This window comes from Pristiophorus japonicus, chromosome 10 (genome assembly GCF_044704955.1).
Source record: "Pristiophorus japonicus isolate sPriJap1 chromosome 10, sPriJap1.hap1, whole genome shotgun sequence".
Lineage (NCBI taxonomy): Eukaryota > Metazoa > Chordata > Chondrichthyes > Pristiophoridae > Pristiophorus > Pristiophorus japonicus.
In genome coordinates this window covers 44,143,305-44,158,945 of record NC_091986.1, presented here as the reverse complement: position 1 = coordinate 44,158,945, position 15,641 = coordinate 44,143,305, and the positions used below count along the sequence as shown (strand labels likewise).

Genomic DNA, 15,641 nt, shown 5'->3' with positions numbered 1-15,641 from the left:
CATACCATTTGCCTTCTTCACAGCCTGCTGTACCTGTATGACAACTTTCAATGAATTATGTACCATGAAACCCAAGACTCGTTGCACCTCCCCTTTTCCTAATCTGCCGCCATTCAGATAATATTCTGCCTTCGTGTTTTTACCACCAAAGTGGATAACCTCACATTTATCCGCATTATACTGCATTTGCCATGCGTTTGCCAACTCACCTAACCTGTCCAAGACACCCTGCAGCCTCTTAGCGTCCTCCTCAAAACGCCACCCAGTTTAGTGTCATTTGCAAACCTGGAGATATTGTACTCAATTCCTTCATCTAAATCATTAATGTATATTGTAAATAGCTGCGCTCCCAGCACTGAGCCCTGCAGCACCCCACTAGTCACTGCCTGCCATTCAGAAAAGGACCCGTTTATCCCGACTCTCTGCTTCCTATCTGCCAACCGGTTCTCTATCCGCGTCAGTACATTACCCCCAATACTATGTGCTTTAATTTTGCACATCAATCTCTTGTGTGGAACCTTGTCAAAAGCCTTTTGAAAGTCCAAATATACCACATCCACTGGTTCTCCCTTGTCCACTCTACCAGTTACATCCTCAAAAAATTCTAGAAGATTTGTCAAGCATGATTTCTCTTTTGTAAATGCATGCTGACTTGGTCCGATCCTGTCACTGCTTTCCAAATGCGCTGCTATTTCATCTTTAATAATTGATTCCAACATTTTCCCCTCTACTGATTTTAGGCTAACCAGTCTATAATTACCCGTTTTCTCTCTTCCTCTTTTCTTAAAAAGTGGTGTTATATTAGCTACCCTCCAGTCCATAGGAACTGATCCAGAGTCGATAGATTGTTGGAAAATGATCACCAATGCATCCACTATTTCTAGAGCCACTTCCTTAAGTACTCTGGGATACTGACTATCAAGCCCTGGAGATTGATTGGCCTTCAATGCCATCAATTTCCCGAACATAATTTCGATAATAAGGATTTCCTTCAGTTCCTCCTTCTCACTAGACGCTCGGTTGCCTAATATTTCCGGAAGGTTATTTGTGTCTTCCTTCATGAAGACAGAACCAAGGTATTTGTTTTACTGGTCCGAAATTTCTTTGTTCCCCATTATAAATTCACCTGAATCTGACTGCAAGGGACCTACGTTTGTTTGTCTTCACTAATCTTTTTCTCTTCACATATCTATAGAAGATTTTGCAGTCAGTTTTTATGTTCCCAGCAAGCTTCCTCTGATACTCTATTTCCCCCCTCCGAATTAAACCCTTTGTCCTCCTCTGCTGAATTCTAAAATTCTCCCAGTCCTCAGGTTTGCTGCTTTTTCTGGCCAATTTATATGCCTCTTCCTTGGATTTAAAACTATCCTCAATTTACCTTGTTAGCCACGGTTGAGCCACCTTCCCCATTTTATTTTTACTCCAGACAGGGATGTACAATTGTTGAAGTTCATCCATGTGATCTTTAAATGTTTGCCATTGCTTATCCACCGTCAACCCTTTAAGTATCATTCGCCAGTCTATTCTAGCCAATTCACGCCTCATACCATCGAAGTTATCTTTCCTTAAGTTCAGGACCTAGTCTCTGAATTAACTGTATCACTCTCCATCTTAATAAAGAATTCTACCATATTATGGTCACTCTAACCCCAAGGGGCTCGCACAAGATTGCTAATTAGTCCTTTCTCATTACATATCATCCAGTCTAGGATGGCCAGCCCTCTAATTGGTTCCTCGACATATTGGTCAAGAAAACCATCCCTAATACACTCCAGGAAATCCTCCTCACCGCATTGCTACCAGTTTAGTTAGCCCAATCAATATGTAGATTAAAGTCGCCCATGATAACTGCTGTACCTTTATTGCACGCATCCCTAAGTTCTTGTTTGATGCTGTCCCCAACCTCACTACTATTGTTTGGTGGTCTGTACACAACTTCCACTAGCGTTTTCTGCCCTTTGGCATTCCGTAGCTCCACCCATACTGATTCCACATCATCCAAGCTAATGTCCTTCCTTATCAATCAACTGGTCAGGTGGGCAGAACAGTGGCAAATGGAATTTAATTCAGAGAAGTGTGAGATAATGCATTTGGAGAGGGCTAACGAGGAAAGGGAATACACATTAAATGGTAAGACACTGAGAAGTGTAGAGGAACAAAGGGACCTTGGAGTGCATGTCCACAGATCCCTGAAAGTAGCAGGCCAGTTAGATAAGGTGGTTAAGAAGGCATATGGAATGCTTGCCTTTATTAGCCAAGGCATAGTATACAAGAGCGGGGGGGGGGGGTCATGCTTGAAATGTATAAAACACTGGTTAGGCCACAGCTGGAATACTGCGTGCAGTTCTGGTCACCGCATTACAGGAAGGATGTGATTGCATTGGAGAAGGTACAGAGGAGATTTATGAGGATTTGCCGGGAGTGGAGAATCTTAGCTATGAGGACAGATTGGATAGGCTGGATTTGTTTTCCTTGGAACAGAGGAGGCTGAGGGAAGACCCCATTGAGGTGTATAAAATTATGAGGGGTCTTTTTATAGTGGATAGAAAGGGCCTATTTCCCTTAGCAGAGGGGCATATATTTAAAGTAATTGGTAGAAGGTTTCGAGGAGATTTGAGGGAAAATTTCCTCATGTAGTGGGTGGTAGAGGCAGAAACCCTCACCACATTTAAAAAATGCTTGAATGTGCATATGAATTGCCAACCTGCCGAGTTACGGACCTAGAGCTGGAAAGTGGGATTAGGCTGGATAGCCTCTTGTTGGCCGGCACGGACACGATGGGCCTAAATGGCCACTTTCCGTGCTGTAAACATCTATGATTCCATGAACATATCCTTCTATTCCTTTCTCCCTGATGTGTTTATCTCGCTTCCCTTTAAATGCATCTCTGCTAATCACCTCAACCATTCCATCTGGTAATGCGTTCCACATTTTCACCACACTCTCGGTAAAGACATTTTCCAGTATTCCCTATCGAATTTATTGGTGACTATCTTATATTCATGGCCCCGAATTGTGGTCTCCCCTGCAAGTGAAAACTTCTATATATCTACCCTATCAACGGTGGCTCAGTGGGTGGCACACTCGCATCTGAGTCAGAAGGTTGTGGGTTCAAGTCCCACTCCAAGGACTTGAGCACATAAATCTTGGCTGACACTCCCAGTGCAGTGCTGAGGGAGTGCTGCACTGTCGGAGGTGCGGTCTTTCAGATGAGACATTAAACCGAGGCCCTGTCTGCTCTCTCAGATGGACGTAAAAGATCCCATGGCACTATTTCGAAGAAGAGCAGAGGAGTTATCCCCGGTGTCCTGGCCAATATTTATCCCTCAAACAATATCACTAAAACCGATTGTTCTCATATTGGACAACTTCACCTTCGACTCCACTCACATCCTCCAAACTAAAGGTGGGTCCTAGCTCTGCATGACTTTTTGTGGGCTATGTGGAACATTCTTTATTCCAGTCTTCCCTCACCTCTTTTTCCGGTACATTGATGACAGCATCGGTGCCGTTTCCTGTTCTCGCACTGAACTGGAAAATTTCATTCACTTTGCTTCCAATTTCCACCCTTCCCTCATCTACTCATGGTCCATCTGCGACTCTTCCCTTCCCTTCCTCGACTTCTCTGTCTCCATTTCTGGGGATAGTCTATTGACAAACATTCACTGACTCCCAGCTACCTGGACTACACACTGTCTCCCACCCCGCATCCTGTAAGGACCCCATTCCATTCTCCCAGTTTCTCTGTCTCCGTTGCATCTGCTCTGACAACGCCACCTTCCACACTAGTGCCTCCAATATGTCTTCCTTTCTCCTCAACCGAGGATTCCCCTCCACCGTGGTTTACATGGCCCTCGACCGTGTCCGTTCTATTTCCCGCACTTCTGCTCTCACCCCTTCTCCTCCCTCCTAGAACCACGACAGGGCTCCCCTTGTCCTCACCTTTCACCTCACCAGCCTCCACGTTCAACGAATCATCCTCCGCATCATCCTCCGCCGCCATTTCTACCACCTCCAGTGTGATCCCACTACCAATCACATCTTCCCCTCCCCTCAGCATTCCGAAGGGATCGCTCCCTCCGTGGCACTCTGGTCCACTCCGCAATCACCCCCAGCAACTTCCCATGCAAACGCAGAAGGTGCAACACCTTCCCTTTTACCTCCTCCCTTCCCACTGTCCAGGGCCCCAAACACTCCTTCCAGGTGAAACAGCGATTTACTTGTACTTCTTTCAATTTACTATACTGTATTCGCTGCTCACAATGTGGTCTCTTCTACATTGGGCAGACCAAAGGCAGATTGGGTGACCGCTTTGCAGAACACCTCCGTTCAGTCCGTAAGCGTGACCCTGAGGCTGTCACTTTAATTCTCCACTCCACTCCCACTCTGATATCGTGATCCTCCATATACAATTCCAATGAAGCTCAACGCAAGCTCGAGCAACAGCACCTCATCTTTCGTTTAGGCACTGGACTCAACATCGATCGTAACAATTTCAGACGATAACCTCTGCCCATATTTTGTTTTTCCTTTCCTTTTTTTTTCTCTTTCCCAATGCAGCTGGTGATGATTCAGCCATTCACACCCCATCTAGGCTCATCTTTTGTTTCCTAACTTGTGCCATTGCCGTCTCATTTTTGCCCATTGTCTCTTATATCACACCTGCCTTCTATACTATCACAGATCTTCCCTTTTGTGCTTTCCTCCCCTCCCCCTTTCAGTGCCCCTGCACTTCCTTAACAATCTGCAGTATTTTGCTTTTGTAACAAAACAGATTATCTGGTCATTATCACATTGCTGTTTGTGGGAGTTTGCTATGCACAAATTGGCTGCCATGTTTCTCACATTACAACAGTGACTACACTCCAAAAGTACTTCATTGGCTGTAAAGCGCTTTGAGATGTCTGGTGGTCGTGAAAGGCGCTATATCAATGCAAGTCTTTCTTTCTATCAAATCATTTTATAATCTTAAAGACCTCTATCAGGTCATCCTAGACTGGGTGATGTGCAATGAGAAGGGACTAATTAGCAATCTTGTTGTGCGAGGCCCCTTGGGGAAGAGTGACCATAATATGGTAGAATTCTTTATTAAGATAGAGAGTGACACAATTAATTCAGAAACTAGGGTCCTGAACTTAAGGAAAGATAACTTCAACGGTATGAGGCGTGAAATGGCTAGAATAGACTGGCAAAGGATACTTAAAGGGTTGACGGTGGATAGGCAATGGCAAACATTTAAAGGTCACATGGATGAACGTCAGCAATTGTACACCCCTATCTGGAGTAAAAATAAATCGGGGAAGCTTGCAGGGAACATAAAAACTGACTGCAAAAGCTTCTACAGATATGTGAAGAGAAAAAGATTAGTGAAGACAAACGTAGGTCCCTTGCAGTCGGATTCAAGTGAATTTATAATGGGGAACAAAGAAATGGCAGACCAATTGAACAAATACTTTGGTTCTGTCTTCATGAAAGAAGACACAAATAACCTTCTGGAAGTACCAAGGGACCGAGGGTCTAGTGAGAAGGAGGAACTGAAGGATATCCTTATTAGGCGGGAAATTGTGTTAGGGAAATTGATGGGATTGAAGGCCGATAAATCCCCGGGGCCTGATAGTCTGCATCCCAGAGTACTTAAGGAAGTGGCCCTAGAAATAGTGGATGCATTGGTGATCATTTTCCAACAGTCTATCGACTCGGGATCAGTTCCTATGGACTGGAGAGTAGCTAATGTAACACCACTTTTGAAAAAGGGAGGGAGAGAGAAAGCGGGTAATTATAGACCGGTTAGCCTGACATCAGTGATGGGGAAAATGTTGGAATCAATTACTAAGGATGAAATAGTAGCGCATTTGGAAAGCAGTGACAGGATCGGTCCAAGTCAGCATGGATTTATGAAGGGAAAATCATACTTCACAAATCTTCTGGAATTTTTTGAGGATGTAACTAGCAGAGTGGACAAGGGAGAACCAGTGGATGTGGTGTATTTGGACTTTCAAAAGGCTTTTGACAAGGTCCCACACAAGAGATTGGTGTGCAAAATCAAAGCACATGGTATTGGGGGTAATATACTGACGTGGATAGAGAACTGGTTGGCAGGCAGGAAGCAGAGAGTCGGGATAAACGGGTCCTTTTCAGAATGGCAGGCAGTGACTAGTGGAGTGCCGCAGGGCTCATTGCTGGGACCCCAGCTCTTTACAATATACATCAATGATTTGGATGAAGGAATTGAATGTAATATCTCCAAGTTTGCAGATGACACTAAACTGGGTGGCGGTGTGAGCTGTTAGGAGGACGCTAAGAGGCTGCAGGGTGACTTTGACAGGTTAGGTGAGTGGGCAAATGCATGGCAGATGCAGTTTAATGTGGATAAATGTGAGATTATCCATTTTGGGGGCAAAAACACAAAGGCAGATTATCTGAATGGCGGCAGATTAGGAAAAGGGGAGGTGCAACGAGACCTGGGTGTCATGGTTCATCAGTCATTGAAAGTTGGCATGCAGGTAAAGCAGGCGGTGAAGGCGGCAAATGTTATGTTGGCCTTCATAGCTAGGGGATTTGAGTATAGGAGCAGGGAAGTCTTACTGCAGTTGTACAGGGCCTTGGTGAGGCCTCACCTGGAATATTCTGTTCAGTTTTGGTCTCCCAATCTGAGGAAGGACGTTCTTGCTATTGAGGGAGTGCAGCGAAGGTTCACCAGACTGATTCCAGGGATGGCTGGACTGACATATGAGGAGAGACTGGATCAACTGGGACTTTATTCACTGGAGTTTAGAAGGATGAGAGGGGATCTTATAGAAAGGTATAAGATTCTGACGGGACTGGACAGGTTAGATGCAGGAAGAATGTTCCCGATGTTGGGGAAGTCCAGAACCAGGGGACATAGTCTTAGAATAAGGGGTAGGCCATTTAGGACTGAGATGAGGAGAAACTTCTTCACTCAGAGAATTGTTAACCTGTGGAATTCCCTGCCGCAGAGAGTTGTTGATGCCAGTTCATTGGATATATTCAAGAGGGAGTTAGATATGGCCTTTACGGCTAAAGGGATCAAGAGGTATGGAGAGAAATCAGGAAAGGGGTACTGAGGGAATGATCAGCCATGATCTTATTGAATGGTGGTGCAGGCTCGAAGGGCCGAGTGGCCTACTCCTGCACCTATTTTCTGTGTTTCTATGTTTCTATCCTTTAGCCTTCTCTTTTCTAGAGAAAAGAGCCTCAGCCTGTTCAATCTTTCCTCATAGGTGTAAACTCTCAGTTCTGGTATAATTCCAGTAAATCTTTTTTGCTTCTTCTCCAGTGCCTCGATATCCTTTTTGCAATATGGAAACTAGAACTTTTCACAGTGCTCCAAGTGTGGTCTAACCAATGGTTGCCATTGACTTCTCTTTTGATTCCTCCCCTTCTATTTCATTTCTCTTCCTGAAAACACCGACTTTGTACTAAGATACTGGCCTCTCTGACACCTCACCCAAGTGGCCATTCTTCATGCATGAGCTTAGATAGCAACGTAAGCTGGCTATTGAGCCATAGGAGGAATCACAGCTAAACCTGATTCTGTCCTCATCCAACAGACCAACAAATAGGAGGGGGACAAAATGGTTTCTTAAAACGGAGATAAACATTACTTACAATACATTATATTTCCTTCCCCAGCCAGCTCCCCTCAAAAACAGACTAATTGGCCATTCGTCTCATTGGATATTTTGTGGGATCTTGTTCTTTGAAAAGTATTTGTCTACATAACTGATTACACTTAAAGGAGCTATAAAAATGCAAAATCTTTCTTTTTCCAAATTTCTCAAGATGAAAAATTTTAAAGTTCCTGATGCAACACAGCAGAAGACTGTTGCAGGAGGACTACATTTCCAGCAGAGGGATCCCATCCTTCCAAACTTCCTTTTCTTCTCTGCTGAAGATGCTGAGTCCCTGGGCACCAACAACTCTCCGTACCTTGCCCAAGCTGCAGTTCTTCCTATACTCTACAACTCTAGACTGGCTATTCCACTGTAGACAGACATGTCCATCCTGTCTGCTCATACATTTCTCAACAGAAATCACTGAATAGCAATCAGGAGAGTGAAGTCATCTACATCAAGAATATTTTTGGACAACCAGAAAGAATTGGGCATCTCTGTTTTGATGGACCTACCCTGTATTAAGTTAATCTTGCCATCTGTGAATGTTTAATGGATACGAGTCATAAACTGTCAACCAAAATTAATTTCAGGAACAGTGCACAAAGCAAACAGAAACAATACATACATAACCAAAGGCATGGACCCTATTATTCCAAGAAACAACTGTCAAAAGTTTATCAGGACCACAGATACTAACCTTTGAAGCCATCTGGATAGACCTCTGAAAGGAAATTAGTGGTGATGTCTCCTTTCACAAAGCGTGGATGGATGATAACTTCCCGAAGCAGTGGAATGTTGTGGGTCACTCCTGGAAATTGTAAGGCAGTATGTTAAAAAGGATGATGGCACAATTGGGAATTACCTGGGATAATTTTTCTTGCAGTAAAAGTATGTATTCAATGCATTGATCACCAGCAGCATGTGTGCCTTTGATATACAAGACGAACATTATTAACTGGAAAATGTCTGACGGCTGTTTCAAAAATCTTGCTGCTGAAATATTGCTCATGTTGGCATTAATTGGCTTAAAATAAATTTCACTGAATCGAAAGAAACACTAATTAATCCGAAAAAGTAGTCCCATTTCAAATGAGACATTAAACCGATGCACCGTCTGCACTCTCAGGTGGATGTGAAATATCCCACATCCACTATTTCAAAGAACAGCAGAGGAGTTCTCCTCCAATGGCTTGGCCACTATTTATCCCTCAACCAACATCACTAAAACAGATTGTCTGGTCGTTATCACATTGCTGTTTGTGGGAGTTTGCTGTGTGCAAACTGGCTGCTGCGTTTCCAACATTACAACAGTGACGATATTTCAAAAAAGTACCTTGAATTGGCTGTAAAGCACTTTGGGACATAAGAACATAAGAAATCAGAGCAGCAGTAGGCAATACAGCCCCTTGAGCCTGCTCTACCACTCAATAAGATCATGATTGATCTTCGACCTCAACTCCACTTTCCTGTACTATCCCCATATCACTTGATTCCATTTGTGTTCAAAACTCTGTCGAGATCAGCCTTGAATATATTCAATGACTGAGCATCCACACCCCTCTGGGGTAGAGAATTCCAAAAATTCACAACCCCTAGTTCTAGATTCTCCAGCCAGGGGAAACAGCCTCTCAGCATCTATCCTGTCAAACCTTCTAAGAATTTTGTATGTTTCAATGAGATCGCTTCTCATTTTTCTAAACTCCAGAGAGTATAGGCCCATTCTATTCAATCGCTCCTCAAAGGGCTCTGATCCCAGAACATCTTAAGGTCATCAAGCATTATTGAGTCCTACTCTTGTCTGCAAAAACTGCTCACTATTCCAGGATCATTCTGGAATGCAAAGACAACACCCGGCTACTATTCTCTAATACTAACCGTCATCTTAAACCCCTCTCCCCTGTCTCCACCACACTCACCTCCAACAACAAATGCAAGGAGCTCATGATAGAGATCAAAGATTGAGACCATCCGATCAGCTGCCTTTGCGAGTTTCCTTCCTTCCCCTAGCCCACCAGACCAAACTTCCTTTGAGGCTCCCCCCCTGCACTAGCCCTAAACTCTCATCATTCTCTAGTTTCTCTCTAATCTCCTTTCTTGACTCTCCATGCTCATCTTGTCCATGAAACCCACTTCCTGCTCCCTTGACCCTATTTCGACTAAACTGCTGACCACCCAACTTCCTTTTCTGGACCCATGTTAGCCAACATTGTTAATGGATCTCTCTCCTCAGGTACTGTCCCCCTCTCCTTCAAATCTACGGTCATCACCCCTCTCTTCAAAAAAACACCCTTGACCCCACTGTGCTTGCTAGCTATCGCCCATTTCTAAACTCCCTTTTCTCTCCAAAATCCTTGAACGTGTTGTCGCCTCCCAAATCCGTGCCCATCATTCCCAGAACTCCATGTTTGAATCCCTTGAATCTGGTTTCCGCCCTTGCCAAGCGGCTCTCATCAAAGTCACAAATGACATCCCTTGTGACTATCCCTCCTCATCCTTCTTGACCTGTCTGCAGCCTTTGACACAGTTGATCACTTCATTCCCCTCCAATGCCTCTCCACCATCGTCCAGCTGGGTGGGACTGCACTCACCTGGTTCCATTCTTATCTATCTAATCGTAGCCAGAGAATCTCCTGCAATGGCTTCTCATCTCACTCCCGCATCGTTACCTCCTTGGCCCCCTCCTATTTCTCATTTATAATGCTGCCTCTTGGGACATCATCCGAAAACATGGAGGGGCCGCAATGGAGCCCCGCCCCAAAAGGGACATACCTACCGTTTTTGAAAGCTTTTCTCCACCCCAGTCCATGGGGTGGAGATACCGGAGAAAATCCTATCCTTTACATTTTTTTGCTTTGGTACGGTGTTCCGGTCGGCCGCGGGGCGGAAGTGCCCTTGCAGCGAGTCCGCCGTGCCGACCAGTCATCAGCGCTGTGCTGATGATGTTATCACGATGCAAGTGCCGCGTCATGCTGGCGCATCACAATGTCCCTCCTTTTCAGGTAAAGGGGAGAGCCGTTGCGAATTCTGCAGCCACTTTAGTGGCAAACACTGGGCCACCAGAGAGGGTTTCGGCCGGACCAGCGGCCTGGCACCCATAATTGTCGGCCCGACCCGGCAGTCAGCTGACAAATAAAAATAACATGGTGTCGCCAGCAGCGCCATCTCTCCATTAAGGGCAGCCGCGGCGCCAAGCCACAGAGAGTGTACCGACAGCAAAAGCTGTCAGTGGCACCAACCGGCGGCGCCACTCCTGCGGGGCAATTCTGGAAAAGGTGCAATTTGTCGAGGAGCAATTTCGGTAAGGGGTCGTCACCGGTTGATAAAGGGTCGGTGCGTGCACGCCGCGGCGGGAAAACAGATGGAGCGGTCCCCTATAGCTCTCCAAACCTGAGGAAGGACAATTTTATAAATGGTTGCCCCTCCATGGATACTCGGCAGCCATTCCTGATCGATGGTGGCCGCCACTTTAGGGCAACCAAAGGCCTTATAGAAAGCAGCAATTCCGGCCCCAGAGTTAGTTTCCACAGGCACGCTGACGACACCCACCTCCACCTCTCCACCACTTCTCTCGACCCCTGCTTGGTATCTAAATTGTCAGACTCCTTGTCCGACATCCAGTACTGGATGAGCAGAAATTTTCTCCAATTAAATATTGGGAAAACCGAAGCCATTGGGGCCGAAATTCAGGTCTACCACTTTTTGGCCTCCATTAACGCTGCTATTTTTGAGTCGGGAATCCGATCTAAATTTAGGTATTTTTCGATAAGAATGGCACCCAGCGGTATTGGCCGGCGGGAATCGGGACTTTGCAGCTGTGTGGGTGGGGGAGGTTGGAGCGGCATTTCCATGGGGGAAATTCACCTTCTGCTCATGAGCCCTTAACGAGCCAGCTGCTCCCAGGCCTTCTTAAAGGCCAGGGTTTGCCGCTAGGCCCTGAGGAAGGAAGGTATTTGACTGGAGGACATGGCTACTGGACCTGCTGGAGATGTAGCAAGGAGGGCAACCCATTTTTCGGAAAGCGAGCTGGAGACACTGATGCAAGCAGTGGAGGGAAGGAGGCGAATACCCTGATGCAGAGAGACTGAGTCAGGATGTGTTCACCAATGCCTGGTGCGAGATAACTGTGGAGGTCTCGGGGACCTCCATTCATGACTGGACGGCCACCCAGTGCCAAAAAAGGCTGTACGACATCATTCGTCTGATGAAAGTGAGTACCTGTCCCACCAACTGCTGACCTTCCATCTGCGAACCTCTCCTTCATTTCCCACCTTCATTATATAGTCACACAAGCAACATTTCACTGTCGAGGCCTATATATGTGTGTTCTCACAATGGAGGCTCCCTTTCATGTCACAGTTATAGCTGCATGTCAGGGACACACACTTGTGCACTCATTTCTGAACCTCATGACACTGCGAAGCAACCATTCTTTGTTTTGCAGGCCAAGGTTGTGCACAACCACATGGAACAGAGGAAGAGTGGTGGTAGCGAGCCCCAGCTTCAACTCCTCACAACTTTGGAGGAGAGGGTAGAGGCGCTAGTGGGCAGACATGCTGCATTCCCTGTGGCTCCCGGTACTGGCGATGCCGATCCCCCTGCGAGCAGCATGGGTAAGTGAGGCCCTCCTTTAATGTTATCTCGCTCTACTGTGCCTTTCCTTCTGAAATTGTGCTAGTTGCAGCCTCCATGCGTCAATTCCCTACCTCCCCCTCACTGCATCCCTTGTGCCATGTATGCTTGCAGATGAGAGGTCGAGTGAGACCCAACGAGCGGGTCCTACGAGTGGGAGGGCAATGGAGGAGGACAGCCTTGAGGGGACTGAAAGCCAAGGCAAGGCAGATAATGAGGTGGAGAGTGGGAGGTGAGTCCTGGATGACAGCCTTGAGGGGACTGAAAGCCATGGTGATCCTGACACCCTAGAGACAATTGGGGCCTCGAGCCTAGATGACAACCTGGAGCACCCTTCATCCGTTGGCGAGCACTCAGATGAGGCAGAGGCCGAGAGGGACACTGCTGGCAGTACCGCGTCACTGCTTCCACTCACACGCACCAGCTCAGATACTGGGAATACGCGGTCGGATTTAATGGAGACAGCAGAGGGGCCTGCACTGGGTGTTGCAACGGGACCTAGCGGGCTGCAGCATGGTGACGGGCAGAGGGAACCTCAGGTGCCATCTCTCCGGGGAGTGAGTCCGCTCCGGAGTTCTGCTGAGGAAGACTCAGACGAGCCCATCGATGTTGTTGCTTATGAAAGAAGGGTGGAGGCCATGCATTCCCAGATTTTGGGGGCAGTGGCAAGGGTGCCAGACAGGCTGTTGGAAGTGGTCAGGAGCATGGAGGCGTCCACCTCCCGCATTGTCGATAGCGGACTCCCAGAGAGACCATGCGGATCCAGCTGTGATGCTGCAAGTCTTTGGTGATGTGGCAGCTGCCATTACAGCACAGGCGCAAGGGAACGAGCGTATCGGTGCTACTTTGGAGAGGATGGGCGTCGCCCTGGAATCACAGAATGCTCTTATGCACTCTGGGCAACAGGCCACGGAGCGTCAAACTGCTGTCATCTCTGGTGGCTTTGAGATTGTGGCTGCTCTCGTGCAGTCTCAGCTCGATGCCACCCGACACCTCAGTGTTGCCTTCGTGGCTGGGTCCATCACTGCCACGGAGGACCTTCCAGTGTGGTGCCACAGCACCGACCTGAGCTCTCTCAGATGGGTGGTGGTGGTAATGTGCCGACCCCGGGGACTGATGCAGGCTCCTCGGACCAGGATCCCGATGATGTGCTCTCTTCGGATCACACCATTCCTGACCTCAGACCTGCCACTCCGCCATTGCACCAACCATGGACTCACCCGAGCCAAAGCTGACCGAGCCCTCCAAGGAGGATGCTGACCAGTCTTCAGTCAGCCCTTCCAGGGCCAGAGCTGGTCAAGGGTGTCCTAGAAGAACTTCTGTAGCTTCCACACAAGAAACACAGCAGCCTTCCCAGACCCATGAGGCAGCCGCAGGGGAGAAACTGTGGCGTAGTAATAGGATAGCATGCATAAGAGAGGTTAGAAGGAAATGCACAAGGGTGAGAAAAGACGCTGTGTTAGTTTTTTGCACCGTTTTTTATGATGTAATAAGTCCTTATTTTGTTTCCCTATATCTGGCCAGGTGTATAATTTGACAGTGGGATTGAGAGAGCAAAGGGTAGTCTCATGGACGGGAGATAAGGGGGAGAAATTAGAGATGGGCGGTGGAGTGGGAGATGTATACATGGAGACAGTATAGTGGAGACCCACCAGGATGATACCTGTGATGAGAAACTAAAGTTATGGGAGACTTGAGATAGAGATTATTTCTACTGGAGCAGAAAGCCTGGGAGGAGATCTAACAGAGGTTTTTAATGGGTTTTGATAGAGTGAATATTTCCCCCCATTGGAGAATAGTGACAAAGCATCATCAATTTAAAGTTCTCACTGACAGCGTGAAGAGAGAGGTTAGATGCAGGAAGAATGTTCCCGATGTTGGGGAAGTCCAGAACCAGGGATCACAGTCTAAGAATAAGGGGTAAGCCATTTAGGACTGAGATGAGGAGAAACTTCTTCACTCAGAGAATTGTGAACCTGTGGAATTCTCTACCACTGAAAGTTGTTGAGGCCAGTTCGTTAGATATATTCAAAAGGTCGTTAGATGTGGCCCTTACGGCTAAAGGGATCAAGGGGTATGGAGAGAATGCAGGAATGGGGTACTGAAGTTGCATGATCAGCCATGATCATATTGAACGGTGGTGCAGGCTCGAAGGGCCGAATGGCTTACTCCTGCACCTATTTTCTATATTTCTATGTTAGGAAATATTTCTTTATGGAGAGAACTATTAAATCATGCGATGCGTTACCACACAGAGCGGTTAAGACACGGACCGCTGCATCTTTTTAAGAAAAGAGTCAATCAACACTTGACACAGAGGGACTGATGGGGCTATGGGAAGAAAGCAAGCCAATGGAATTAATTTTGGATTGTCCTAGCCATGATCCACCATAGACAGGATGGGACAAATGGCCTTCTTCTGTGCCGTAACCGTCTATGGTTCTAACAAAAGTTATGGGAATTCTTTATATCGAATGTGAAGCATAGCACATTTAGGCGAGAAACTTGATGTGTTCCTATGCTACCAAATGATCCTAGATGAGATGGCGCTTAATAATATTTGCCAGGGAATAGAATATTTCAATTGATTACCGAAAAGAATTTCAAATCAAAATCTGCCACGTATTCTAATTAATTCCAAGTATGACTCCAAATCCAGTGTCAATGCATAATAGTAGCAATAATTCTTTGATACATATACACAATATTAAAATAAACCAAGGTTGGCTGTTTGAACCTAAATGAATAATTCATCTTCACTACATTAATCAATAAACAGTTTCAAGCCTGTAATTTTATAGCATTACTTGAAAGGAGCCCTCAATACGAGTCTCATCAAAGGGATCAGTCCCATAGTTGATGCCTACCATAAATAATACATAGGAGGACAAAATATGTAAATCAAGCAGTTGTAGGCACTATATATCTAAATTGCAACTGCAACCCGGTTTTTAAAGTGTGCTTGGCAAATGAAAGAGAATGGGTTTTATGTTACGCTCTGCTAGATTTGGTGGGGGGGTGGGGGGGGGGGGGGAAGCAGGTAAAAGAGGGCAAGCCAACTTGTCTTCACTTCATCTAATAACATGTCACAAGTGTTGGATGTGAGGTTCATATTTGACCTCTGCCAAAGTTCACAAGGTCTACATCTGTGTGTGAAAAACTGCCAAACTGACGAATGATGACCCACAAGCTGCCTTCTCCTGACTACCTGCTGCTTCCAAAACACTGCCGAGACATTAGCCACACACTAACAGGATCAAACAGAGGCCAAACAGCTATGCTTATTTTCAATAGTGCGGCGTAGCAGCTAAAAGCAAAACCAGACTTGCTTTGCATTCAACCAAACTTAGTTCGAAATAGTGTTTGAATCTTGTA

General features: G+C 46.3%; 1 protein-coding gene across 1 annotated transcript in view; it reads right to left on the bottom strand.

Annotated features, from left to right (window-relative positions):
- pcca (propionyl-CoA carboxylase subunit alpha) overlaps positions 1 to 15,641 on the bottom strand; it is a 572,168-nt gene that overhangs the window by 281,562 nt on the left and 274,965 nt on the right. Inside the window, exon 17 of the mRNA XM_070891406.1 lies at positions 8,335 to 8,445. Within this exon, the coding sequence (XP_070747507.1) occupies positions 8,335 to 8,445 (111 nt within the window). The remainder of the gene's footprint in view (positions 1 to 8,334; positions 8,446 to 15,641) is intronic.